Source organism: Sturnira hondurensis, unplaced genomic scaffold, assembly GCF_014824575.4.
Source record: "Sturnira hondurensis isolate 20B ecotype Veracruz unplaced genomic scaffold, ASM1482457v3 Scaffold0006496, whole genome shotgun sequence".
In the NCBI taxonomy this organism is placed as follows: domain Eukaryota; kingdom Metazoa; phylum Chordata; class Mammalia; order Chiroptera; family Phyllostomidae; genus Sturnira; species Sturnira hondurensis.
In genome coordinates this window covers 18,256,686-18,269,824 of record NW_028079127.1, presented here as the reverse complement: position 1 = coordinate 18,269,824, position 13,139 = coordinate 18,256,686, and the positions used below count along the sequence as shown (strand labels likewise).

Sequence of the window (13,139 nt, the reverse complement as noted above, 5' to 3'; positions counted from 1 at the left end):
TAACAGTGTCAGGCCCTGTGCTTCCCCGCCCCTGCGCACCCCCCCCCCCCCCATGAGCCGAGGTGCTCAGAGCTGTGGGCTGTGCGTGCTCTGTCCAGCCCTGCTCCTTCCTTGCATCAGGTTAAGCCCCTTCATCTCGGTCCAGGAAGCACCACCTCTGGGTCTCCTTTTCTCTTTTGCGCCTCCTCCTTGACCTCCTCACTGCGAGGTACCCTCTCCAGCCCCGGGACCACTCCGCCCTCGGGCAAGCCAGCCGGCAGTGAAAGCAAGCTGGCTGGGGCAGACTCCCGTGCCGACCCCCGTGTTGGCCCGGCCTCCTGAGTCCCAGTCCCGGGACTGCAGAGCCCTCCAGTCCCCCACAGCCCTGCGACCCTGCCCCTTTGTGGCCGGCGGTGGGGGGCAGGGCTCTGGAGCCTGGAGCAGTCGCCGGGAAAGCCTCGAGGGCGTGCGGGAGGAAGTCACCCGCCCTCCACCCTGCCCCCCTTCCTTCCGGCTCACGATCCTGGGGACCGGGGGGCGGGTGGGGGGGGGCACCCGGGGCACCCGGGGCACCCGGGGCCGGCCTGACCCACAGACGCCACTTTGGCGATCGGCTCCCCAGCCGCTGAGCGGCGCGCCTGCGCGGCGGCAGCCGGCACCCATGGGGCATGCGCAGCTGGCCCTTCCTGCTGTATATTAGTCCGACAGCGCCCGGGGCCGGACGGTTCTTGTGGACAAGGGCAACGGTCTGATACGAGTCGTCTGCTTGGACACTCGCCGCCACCGCCTCCACCGCTTCCTCAGAGTGACCGGCGCAGGTGAGAGCCCGCGCTCTGGGGCCCCGCGTGCCCTACCGGCCCGCGCTGATCCCGCTCCCCGGATCCCTGGGGCCCCTTCCCCCACCGCCCCGGTCACTTGCCGCCCTGGGTTCAATGTTCTTCTCCCAGACCTTCGGCCTATTCAGCCGCGTCCCTTCCCCGGCGACCTTCCCCGGTGACCGACAGTTTCGGGATTCCCTTCTCATACGCCCCACCAGGCTACTCCCGAGCCCTTGACCTCGGGCAACCTCTGACCTCCCCCTGCCCTGGACCACTTCTCGCTCCAGGCCCCCGACCGCGAGTCCCCTCTCCCCTTGTCTTTTCTCAGCGGTGCCCAGCTCCTGGGGAAGGCCTGCCTCAGGGACCCAGGGCCAGCTGGGTGCCGCCCGAGGTCTGGGAGAGTGGGGAGTCCTGAAGAGCCCTTTCATTCTGCGTGGATGACCGCGGCTTCTTCCCTAGCTTCCCTTCATCACTTGGGTGTGACCTGAGGTGTCCCGTCTGCTCTGTGCCTCTTCCTGAAAGAGCCTCTCACCTCCCAAACCTGTTCCGGAGTTGTTCCTCATCGTCCCACCCCTTGTGTGTTAAGCAGTGCCTGCCCCACTTGGTAGAGTTGCTTTGCAGGTGCTTTGGTAGACTGGGGACCCGGGCAGAGTGTGGCCACCGCTCCTTAGTTGTGTTCCCTGCCCGTGCTGCGCTTAGACAACTGTGGGTGAGGCTGACTGGTACCCTGGAGGAGCCTGGCTGTGAACTTCGGATGATGCCTGAACCCAGTGACCGTGCAGTAACGTGTGATTATTAACAAGTGGTCACATCATACTCTTCTTTCTCCAGGATCAGTGCACCTCCCGGACATGGAGACTGTTGTTCGCCGCTGCCCGTTCCTGTCCCGAGTGCCTCAGGCCTTTCTGCAGAAGGCAGGCAAATCTCTGTTGATCTATGCGCAGAACTGCCCCAAGATGATGGAAGTCGGGGCCAAACCAGTCCCCCGGGCCCTGTCCACCTCAGCAGTGCACTGCCAGCAGGTCCGGGAGACCCCTCCGGCCAGTGAGAGTGAGTGTCCTTAGCAGGGAAGCAGGGTTCAAGTTCTTTCCTAGACTGGAAGCAGCCCTGGTCCACAGTGGTAATGGGGGGCCCGCCAACCAGGGGGTGACTCGGTGCCGGGCTCAGTTCTTGGTGTGGATTATTTCACGTAATTGTCACCCTAACCTCACAAGGTAGGCCCTTGAGGTTTCCCACCTGGAAAGGCGGGACGGTGGCCGGTGTTCCATGTGACGGGGTTGGAGCGCTGGTCAGTGCCTTGTTCCTGGAGGTGCGCAGTGGGTGTCTTCTGTTTCAGCCCGTCCTTCATGAAGGGTTCGGCCCTTTGGCTTTTTTTTTATAGACTATTTTAGAGTGGTTTGAGGTTCATAGCAAAATTGAGGGGAGGCTTTTGGGTTTTAACAGTTGCGATATTTTTCTTCTGCTTTGTCTTTTAAAATTGTTTTTTATAGATTTTATTGACTTTTAGAGAAAGGAGAAGGGAGGGAGAAATAGGGAGAGAGAAACATGGATGTCCTAGAGATCCATCTAGAGATCTGTGGATCGGTTGCTCCTGCCCGCCCCCAGCTGGGGACCCAGCCCACCACCAAGGCATGTGCCCTAAATGGGAATCGAACTAGCGACTTCTTGATTTGCAGGCCGGCGCTCAATCCACTGACACCACACTGGCCAGGGCTAAAAAAATTTTTTTTTGTGGTAAAATGTATGTAACAAAACCTACCATCTCAATAATTTTTTAAGTTCTTTTTTTATTTTTTATTTTTCTTAGTTTTTTAAAAACTATTCTGTTATCAGTTATTTTTAAGTGCACAGCTCAGAGGCAGTAGGTAATTCACAGTGTTGCCCAACCGCCCACACCTCATCTCCAGAGCTCTTTTCAAGCTGGGACAGACCAAGACTCTGTCCCCTTAAACGCGAACTCCCTGTTCCCTCCCCAGCCTCGGCAGGCTCCGCGCTGCTTTCTGTCCCTGTGGATCCAACTGCTCCAGAGCCTCGTGTGAGTGGAATCACACAGAATTTGTTAGAGTAGGTTTGTCTAACACGGGTGTCTTTATTTTGTGTGCAATTTTTACATTTTGTTTGTGGTGAAGAAGAGATCAGAGTTGGATTCTGGTTTGGCCTGGCTCTGCTGGGAGAGGTGCGGCTTTCAGACCTCACTTAATCCTAGAGAATGCTGCTCCTCACAGGCTACGCTCAGGGCGTGGGTATGTGAGCAGGCAAAGTCTTTTTCTTTACAAAGGATTTCGTCCTTTGTAGGATTTTTTTTATCTTAACATTTGTTCAGGAGTTATTTTTAGCTGAACAATCAAACCCCTCTTGTACGAGCATGCCCCTCACCCTGGAGGAGTAGTTGTGTAACCGGCGGTTTGTCTGCTGGTCAGGCTGCTGTGTGTCCGTCACAGGCGGCGCTCACGGCCTGACTGGCTTAGGCGGATGTTTATGGTGAAAACAAATGCATCGGCTGAATAAGAAAAACGCTTTTTAAACTTGCACATAGGGGAAAAAGATAACATTCCCAAATGTATGCAATCGTTAGGTTTTTCTGAATTGATTTTGGAGAGGAAGAGGGAGGGGAAGAGAGAGAGAAACATCATTCCGCTTATTCATGCAATCATCGGTTGCTTCTGGTATGTGCCCTGACCAAGGATTGAACCCACAACCGTGGCGTATTGGGACGATGCTCTAACCAACTGAGCTCTACTGGGTCAAGGCTTGACATGGTTGTATTTCTAATCATGGAACTCTTTCTTTTTCTAGACTTCCTCCATTGAGTATTATGTATAATGAGTGAAGTGAATGTCAAAGCAAAGTTTTTATTTTTCTTTGTTAATGTTTTTAATCCTCACCTGAGGGTATGTTTTATTGACGAGAGAGAGAGAGAGAGAGAGAGAGAGAGAGAGAGAAACATTGATTGTTTTTGCACTTTCTTGTGCATTCACTTGTTGCCTCCCATACGTGCCCTGATGGGGGATCAAATGCACAACCTTTTGATGTTTGGAGGACACTCCAGCCAGCTGAGTCACCCGGCCAGGACAGAGGAATTTAAGTGTATTGCGACATGTTACCCAGGTTGTAGGAGGGGCTGGCCTGTGACTCACAGGACCGCTCCAAAATGAAAAGAAAGACTTCTCTAAAAGGAAGGAGTGAGTTTGCTCACGGGGAGAGAGTCAGTGTCACGGGAAGCCCACAGGGTGCATCAGCGGGCTTGGTGCACGGAGACGAGGAAGTACCGACAGGTGAGGTTGCGTCTGTGACGCACTCACAACTTGGACTTTCTCAGACAACAATCCAACAACCTTACCCTTGGCCCAATTCCTTTTGTTAAGAAGAAAACCAACAGTGTATGTGTTAAGAAACAGCAAGCTTCTTTGCCAAGAATCTGTTTAGAGCCCTGACCGGTATAGCTCAGATGGTTAGGCATTGTGGGTTCGATTCCCAGTCCAGGCACATGCCTGGGTTACAGATTTAGTCCCCGGTTGGGGTGCATGCAAGAGGCAACAGTGGATATCTCTCTCCCTCCCTTTTCCTCTCTCTAAAAATACACTGAAATCTAAAAAACTCCCACAAACCAAAAGAGAATCTGGACACTCTTAGCAGAGGAGAAATTTGCGGGAGCGCTTCCTGCTACCCCCAGGGGTATGATCTCACAAAACATGCCTCCTCGGGGGAGGTTGACGGAAGTACCCCAGCTCAGGAACCCCCGGGCTGTCCGCAAGGCTCAGGAACCCCCGGGCTGTCCGCAAGGCTCAGGAACCCCCGGGCTGTCCGAAAGGCTCAGGAACCCCCGGGCTGTCCGCAGTGAGAAAATGCCACCTGCCGTGTGTGGGGGTGAAAAATACCAGGTGCTGAAAAGGCAGCTGGACTGTACCAGTTGCTCCTCGAGGCAGGGAGCAAACCGCTTCATTAGCAGAACCTGATGAAAATAAATTTGAATAAATTTGTGCCTGGATGGTGGGTGGAGTAAGTATCAAGTTGGGGGCCTTCAGAGAGAGAAACAGGTGGTTTTCTGGGCAGTGCGCTGCCAGGTCTGGGCGCTTCAGTTCTTCCTTTACCCCACAGAAGACAAAACGGCAAGTGCTGAGGCTCAGGCAGCCCCGGGTGGATCCCAGCAGGCTCCAGATGGCACGCAGCACCCTGCTGGGCACCCATCCGCAGCCACGGGCCAGGGTGCCGCCAGCAAATGCCCGTTCCTGGCAGCCCAGATGAGCCAGAGGGGCAGCAGCGTGGTCCGCAAAGCCAGCCTTGAGCTGCAGGAAGATGTGCAGGAGATGCGCGCCGGGAGGAAAGGTAACGGCCGGCCCGGGCCCCGGGGCTGGAAGACTTCCTCTTGGCTCTTGTGGACCCCAGAGTATTTATAGGCTATTACTAGGGTAGCGTTTGTGTAAATAGCTTCCTCTTTGAGAGCCAAGGAGGCAGGTCGTCAGACATTTGGAGGACTGCATTGCGCAACGGGGACTTTCTCTGCTGTGAGTGTAGGCTGTGACCAGCTTTTCCAGTAACCACCTGGTTTCTGAAAACACCCTTCGGGCCCAGGCCAGTCCCAGCTCCCCTTTGTACCCCTCCCGTCATCTGGTGGGGCAGAAGGGAGAAGGCAGTATCCTGCACTGAGTGACAGTCTCGGGACTCCCCAGCTGTGCATGGAGTGGTGCAACTGTCCCCCTGGACACCCGGGGCCCTGGAAAACGTCACTAGCAGAAATGGTGCCTTTGGCTGGAATTGTTTTCTGTGTTGAAAACTGAGATTAGGATTGGGAGTGAGATGGGCTGGGCTGCGGAAGGCTTGCCAACCCGCTGGGGAGCTGCGGACGTCAGTGTTCATTAAAGCTGGCGGAGACCCCGACTCTGGCCGCCCGGTAACTGAGAGGGAAGAAGCGGTGCTTCCTACCCTCGGGCGCAGCTGACTGAGGCCCTGAGGTGGGCTTGGCCAGCATTTGTGCCATTGAGCCTGGGAGGTGCTGTGAACTCAGAGGGGAATGCTGGTCCCCTTTGTCTCTCGTTACTTGTGGTTGCAGAGGGTGCCCAGACCTCAGCGAACCCCAGCGTGATCAGTGTGAAGACCGAGGGCGGAGAGCCAAGTGGTTTGCTGAAGAACTTCCAGGACATCATGCGGAAGCAGAGACCAGAAAGAGTGTCCCATCTGCTCCAGGACAACTTGCCGAAGTGTAAGTTCCACCGCTGTCCGCCTGATGAGAAGAGAGTTTAGAACCTAAGTGTCAGATTAGGGTCGCCTGAGGGATGTGGGTTAAAGGGCACGCCCCTTGCTCGGTGCCAGCAGGTGCTCCGGGCAGACTGAACCCAAGCCCTGCCAGGTCCCTGCCTCCTCTCCCTTCACACCTGCCACGGACACTGGCACTGCGGTGACCTCTTGACATCCTTGGTCTCAGGATGAGGACGTGCGGGAACTGTGCCCAGAATCTCCCAGTTGCTAAACAAATGAGCTGGGATGGGAACCCAGGTCTCTCGCCAAAGCCCAGATGTGCCTCTTAACTATCCGGCTGTACTGTGTTTTGTTTCATTTTCAGCTGTTTCCACTTTTCAGTATGATCGTTTCTTTGAGAAGAAAATTGATGAAAAAAAAAATGACCATACCTATCGAGTGTTCAAAACCGTGAACCGCAGGGCGCACCTGTTCCCCATGGCGGACGACTACTCAGACTCGCTCATCAGCAAAAAGCAGGTGTCGGTCTGGTGCAGCAACGACTACCTGGGGATGAGCCGCCACCCACGGGTGTGCGGGGCGGTCATGTAAGTGGCCCCCGGCTTTCAGGCCCTGCTGCGGTTTTGGGCAGGATGCTGGGGACGGGCAGGGGCTGGATCTGTGTGTGTGGGGGGGGCAGGGGGGGTGTCTGCAGCCAGAGCAAAGTCCTGTCTGTAGTCTGGAAAGATGGCTGCAGGTGACTTTTAAAGAAACCTAATGTGCAAGCAGTCGGGGGTGGTCCAAGGTTCAAGTTTGTGGGTGCATCGCACGCCTGTGTGTCCACTTCCCGCCACTCGGGCACGAGCAAGTGAGCCTTTCACACCAGGCAGCCTCGACTGTGGCTGCAGGTGGAGGAACGCAGGCCGGGCAGCACCGGGGGAAGGCTGCTTTGGAACGACACTGGCGGGGGGGGCACCTCCTTCGTGCCCTTTGGGGGCGGGGGGGGCACCAGACTCTCCAAGGAGGCTTGAAGAAGAAGGGGTCCCTGCCTAGGGTTTAGTGATGCATCTGTCCCAACATCCTGTGGCTCGTTGGCAGAGGCTTCGGGTGGCCACCACTCAGGGTGCCCCTCCGGAGACTGATGCCATGTTAGTGGAGAGGGTGTTTGCCGGAGGAAAGAAACCTGAGCACATTAACTCAGCTAGTACTGAGTGCTCTAGTCACTGTTACACGAGCACTTCACGTCCCCTGGCAGCATCGTTGCCTGTGTTGCGACCCCCTCCCTTCTCTGAAGGTGAAGGTGGTTGGCAGTTCTGGCTGCAGACTGTGCAGCGAGCGAGCCCCTGGGCCCACAAAAGTCTTGGTCTCCCGGATCCTGGAGCAGCGATGTGGTTTGCACAGTGTTCACACCATGCATGAGGCCTGTCTTCTCTCCGCCTTTGCCTCAGGGACACTTTGAAGCAGCACGGCGCCGGAGCCGGCGGCACTAGAAACATTTCTGGGACCAGCAAGTTCCACGTGGACCTGGAGCGGGAGCTAGCCGACCTCCACGGGAAGGACGCGGCCCTCCTGTTCTCCTCCTGCTTCGTGGCCAACGACTCTACCCTCTTCACTCTGGCCAGGATGATGCCAGGTAAGGGGCCTGCGCCGGGGGCCTGGGACAGCGGCCCCTGGTTTCTCCTGCCCGTGGTCAGCCGCGGTCCAGGAACGTCACACGGGAAATGCCAGAAATAAATACTCACATTTTGAATTGCACGCTGTTGTGAGTTGTGGGATGAACTCTCCCAAGTCCCACTTCGACTCACACGGGACACGATGCATCCCCATGTCCCGAGTCCCCGCTGTGGTCCTGCCAGTCACTCAGTCACTGTGCTGGTTACCGGATCACCTGTGCAGACGTCCCGGTGCTCGTGCTCGAGTCACCCTTACTGAGGATGGCGCCATGCGTCAGGGGCGGGGTGCTGGCCCTGAGCTAGGCCGCAGAGAAGCCGTAGGCACTTCCTTTAAGTGAAAGTTCTGAACGGAAGAAAAACAGTTGTGTGCTGAGCTGGCGGAGATCCCCAGCAGGAAAGGCTCTTCCATCTGGGGGGTGGCGTGATTTGTGAATCCACCCCCTCGTGGGTGGGTACGTGCAGGAAGAACGCTCTGCAGGGTCAGCACTGTCCGCGGTTGTGTCAGGCATCTACTGGGGGTCTTGGACTAGGTCCCCCTTGGAGAACAGGGGTGACGTAAGAGGAACAGTGACAACGAAGAGGGCTTGCCAGAAATACTCGGTGAGGGTAGAGGTGTGTCTAGAAGCAGTTGTTCTTGAACTGCACGTGCATGCTGCCTGCTCGTCCTCGGGCCCAGTGGGATGTGACACCGGAGAAGGGTTGCTTCAGAAGTTTCACCCCAGTGGCTTTCAGTGTGCTATCTACTTTACGAGAGTCTCACGGAGAGCTCCTCTCACAGCCTGTGCTTGCCTTTTGGCTGAGTTGGAGTGAGGCAGCCAGATTTGAGAGCAGATGGAGCCCTGGCTGGTGTGGCGCTGTGGACTAAGTGCCAGCCTGCAAACTAAAGGGTCACTGGTTCGATTCCCAGTCAGGGCACATGACTGGGTTGTGGGCTGGGTCCTCAGCAGGGGGCGTGCAAGAGGCAATCACACATGGATGTTTCTCTTTCTCTTTTTCTCCCTCCCCCTTTCTGAAAATAAATAAATAAAATCTTTGAAAAAAAACGGAGAGAGAGCAGATGGAGAGCCTGCTGCAGGGCCCAGGCCTGCTTGCTGGTCACCCCGCCAGGAGGGAACTGGAGTGCAGTGGCCTTCCCGACGGGGCAAAGGCAGTGGAGGCCATTGTCCCCGACTGTCTAGGAAGCAGGTTGTCTGAGGCGCGAGGGCAGCAAACACCACTGCTGTCGTTCCAGGCTGTGAGATCTACTCCGACTCCGGGAACCACGCCTCCATGATCCAGGGCATCCGGAACAGCCGCGTGCCGAAGTACATCTTCCGCCACAACGACGTCGGCCACCTCAGGGAGCTGCTGCAGAGGTCCGACCCCGAGGTCCCCAAGATCGTGGCCTTTGAAACCGTCCACTCGATGGATGGTGAGTCCAGATGGAGGCCAGCTGAAAGCTGGAATGAAGCACTGGGCTTAGACTCTTTACTAATGTGTTCTTGCTTTTGCAGTTTCTTTTAATTGTCTGCTAGGATTTTGTAGTTGGTGGACATTGATAGATTTGGGTGAAGGTAGGTTTTCTACTCTGGCTTCTACTTGGCTCTGAGACTCCAAGATCATCTAGAAACTGGGGGAAGTTCATTTTTCCCTCCAGTAGGAAAAATAAGGCTTGGAGCATCAGTCCTTCTGTTGAGCTTTCCCTGGAGCGGAAACTGGCCAGGCGCCCAGCCCTCCAGAGCGGCCGTGTCTCTCCTCAGGGGCGGTGTGCCCGCTGGAGGAGCTGTGTGACGTGGCCCATGAGTTCGGCGCCATCACCTTCGTGGACGAGGTCCATGCCGTGGGGCTGTACGGGGCCCGAGGCGGTGGGATTGGCGATCGGGACGGAGTCATGCCGAAGATGGACATCATTTCTGGAACACTCGGTATGTGTCCTCTGCACGGTCCACACTGGACACGCACTCCACTGCCCCAGTGTGGCCACACACGCGCGGGGCCAGCTGGGGCCAGGTGAGGGTACAGCAAGCCCAGGCCTTGTTTGGGGCAAGGGTTTGTGTTCTCGGAGGGGGTGGCTCAGCCTACCAGAATCCCTGCAGCCCCGGAGGCTTGGTTCCCAGAATCAAAGCGAGTCCCACAGCCCCCATGACAGCAGTGCCACCTGCGGCCCTCGGGGCCCATCCCCAACGGTGCTGTGTGGGAACCAGTCTCCTCACTCGGCCACTTTGTGTCTCTGCAGCTCCTTGTCACTGAGAGGCAGGGTCTCCTAGGCTGGGCTCGGGCCCGCGCTGCCCGCCACACTCACTTGCCCGTGACCTTGGGCTGGCCGCTCCCTGGTCTGCCGCACGCAGGCTCCGTAGGGGCAGTGACAATAGCACTATCCTCCACTTTTGTGGAGGGTGGAGGAGTCACGTGGAGACAGCTCCTGTCCACGTTCTCTCGACTTAGGGGACCCGAAAGAGATGAAGATGTAGAGAGTACATATTTGGGATTTCAAGTTAGGCAGGCAGTCGGAGACCCGTGTGGCAGCTGCTGAAGGAAGGGCAGGCGGGAGAGAGCGCTCTTCAGCACCGGCGAGGGGCGGGTGGACCGGAGGGCCGGGGACCCGGGCCGGGGTCCCTGCCGGGAGGAAGCCCTCGTCCACGGGTCTGGGCCTCACCAGCTGTCTTCTTGCAACGAGCTCTCGTGACGTGGGCCCTAACAACGCACGGCCGTCAGGGACAGAGGAGGCTGGCGAGGAATTTCCCGGCCAGCCCTGCACAAGGCCCGGCAAGGTCAATGACAGCACAGTGCTGTGGTCTCAGAGGCTCTGGAGTCCCCGGCCCTGACACCTGAGATACAGATTTGAAAAGGGGCTTAAGGACTGAAAAGCGAGGCTGGCCCTGAACCCCCCTGAGTGGGTTCTGAGGCTTCGCGCTTGTCTGGCAAGTGCTACTCGTCGGAGTTCTGTGTTTACTCGAGCCGGAAACAGCATGGGCCCCACCAAACAGTTAAGTGGCTCCCTTGGTGACAGTCTGGGCCCCAGGGTGACACTCGCAGGGAGAGGCGGGTCCCAGGAGCACACAGCAGCACACTCAGGGCCAGGCCAGGGCCGCTGGCGGGGCTGCAAGCCGAGTGGGGAGGCTGCCGCTGGTGCTCAGGCTCCTGGGACCAGACGCCCGCTCGACGTGGGCTCTGGGCGAGACCGTTGCACAAACTTCCTCAGTCTTTCCCTTTCCAAGATGGGGGGACGTCCCTCGCCTTCAGTCTTAGGGTGGATTAAGGAGACAGAGAGAAGGAGGTGCCCCGAGCCCCTGGGGCACTGCAGGGGCTCAGTGGCTGCTGTGTCCTGAGCCGCTGCCTGCTCTGCTCCCAGGCAAAGCCTTCGGCTGCGTGGGCGGCTACATCGCCAGCACCAGCGGGCTAGTCGACACCGTGCGCTCCTACGCAGCCGGCTTCATCTTCACCACCTCCCTGCCCCCCATGCTGCTGGCTGGGGCCCTGGAGTCCGTGCGGACCCTCAAGAGCGCCGAGGGGCGGGCGCTGCGCCGCCAGCACCAGCGCAACGTCAAGCTCCTGAGGCAGATGCTCATGGACGCCGGCCTCCCCGTGGTGCACTGCCCCAGTCACATCATCCCCATCCGGGTGAGCGCCGCGCGGGCCAGGCACGGGGCGGGCAGGGGGGAAGCCCAGCGGGCTACCGTGGGGCCTCTCTCCAGAGCCTGTGTCTGGAGAGCTGAGGAAGCGGGTGCGTGGCCCGCTTCCATGTGTGGCTCCCTACGTGGTCATTTTGGAGCAGTCCCACTCTCACTCAGCGGCCAGACAGCCCCCCCATCCCCGTGGCTCCAGGCTGGCTGGTGTCAGCTGCGGCCCCTGTGCCCCTGCGATGCCCACATGAGCCTGGGCAGCTGACCCCGGAAATCTCTCCTGGCTCAGGCTCCGTGTCTGCTCGGGCAGCGCCTCCTCCCCTGTCCCCAGGCTGGTGCACTCTGGCCAGAGCTGCCCCTCCCCTCACCGCGCAGTCCACCAGACTCTGCTCAGAGGCGGTCTGTCCTTCTCTGGCCTGACCTTCTGTCATCCTCAAACCCAGGTGGCAGATGCTGCTAAAAACACAGAAATCTGTGACGAGCTCATGAGCAGACACAACATCTACGTCCAAGCCATCAATTACCCAACGGTGCCCCGGGGGGAGGAGCTGCTGCGAATTGCCCCCACCCCGCACCACACCCCCCAGATGATGGACTACTTCCTGGGTGAGTGCCCGCAGCCCCCCGCAGAGCCGTCCCGTCACCAGGAGTGTTCTCCGGTTGCACAACTCAATGCCGCTTCGGTGACGGTGACGGCTTCACCGTCAGAGGCTGCAGGGTCACTGGAGAAGCCCTGCGGGAGCCTACTGTGCCACTCACTGCACCGATGCCCCTTGTCGCACGGGGACAGCCGCTCCGGGGAGCAGAGGGTGGCCTCAGAGTGCAACTTCACTCTCCTCTCTCCCCCTGCCGTGTGCGGTCCCTGAACCAGCCTCCCACCCGGCCCTTCTGCTGGGGTGGGGATCTCTGCACCCTGTGTGGAGGCCGTGTGGTTTGAGACCTAGGAGTTGTTCATTTCTGGAGTTTCCCATTTAATACTTTTAGGCCATGGCTGACCACAGGCAATGAACTGCCGGTGGGGGGCTGCTGTCCGCCAGGCCTACACCATCTCCACTGCCTGGTTGTAGACATTCCGTCAGCCCAGGGAGAAACCCCACAGTCATCAGCAGCCCCTCCCAGTCTTCCCCCAGCGCTAGCAGCCCCGGCCCCAGCCCCATCTGGACTCGGCTATGCCAAACATGGGACTGTGGCATGTGGCTCGTGGCCCATGTCTGGCGGTACTCACAGCCATGCTCTCCGGGGCCACCTAGGCTGTAGCAGGACCCATGCTTTCTCCCTCAGTGCCAGTCTTCCTCAGCTCTGATGCCCGTCAGTGGGTAGATGTTGGGGTTCCCACTTTTATTCCTTTAGGACTTTATTTAATTTTAGAGATGGGGAAGGGAAGGAGAAAAAGAAGGAGAAAAACATCACTGTGTGGTTGCCTTTTGAGTACTCCCCACTGGGGACCTGGCTCACAACCTAGCCATGTGCCCTGACCAGGAGTCGAACCAGAGACCTTTCAGTTCGCAGGCCACTGAGAACATGCCCTTTTTTACTGTTAGGGAAATGATGGTCAAGGTTTGGGGTGGACGTTTTCATTCCTCTTGGATGTACTTTCCCTTTAATCTCTTGCTGCTTCGCCTTCACAGAGAACCTGCTGGCCACGTGGAAGCGCGTGGGGCTGCAGCTGAAGCCGCATTCCTCAGCCGAGTGCAACTTCTGCCGGAGGCCACTGCACTTCGAAGCCATGAGCGAGAGGGAGCGAGCCTTCTTCTCCGGCATGAGCAAGCTGGTCTCTGCTCAGGCCTGAGTGTGCGTGACCTCGGCCACCCGCTTGTCCCCAACCCTGTTGTATCCACACAGTCTCCAGGAGTGTCTTTGGGGGTTAAATTATATTAAATTTTAATCTATAG

At 57.9% G+C, this 13,139-nt stretch overlaps 1 protein-coding gene across 1 annotated transcript; it reads left to right on the top strand.

Annotated features, from left to right (window-relative positions):
• The first annotated feature begins 663 nt into the window (after positions 1 to 663).
• On the top strand, positions 664 to 13,139 carry ALAS1 (5'-aminolevulinate synthase 1). The gene is made up of 11 exons (XM_037049564.1): positions 664 to 797; positions 1,629 to 1,847; positions 4,896 to 5,123; positions 5,848 to 5,997; positions 6,358 to 6,580; positions 7,421 to 7,605; positions 8,877 to 9,056; positions 9,385 to 9,549; positions 10,977 to 11,245; positions 11,691 to 11,853; positions 12,876 to 13,139. Exons 2-11 carry the CDS (start codon positions 1,649 to 1,651, stop codon positions 13,034 to 13,036), a joined length of 1,923 nt encoding a protein of 640 aa, XP_036905459.1. The 5' UTR covers positions 664 to 797; positions 1,629 to 1,648; the 3' UTR covers positions 13,037 to 13,139.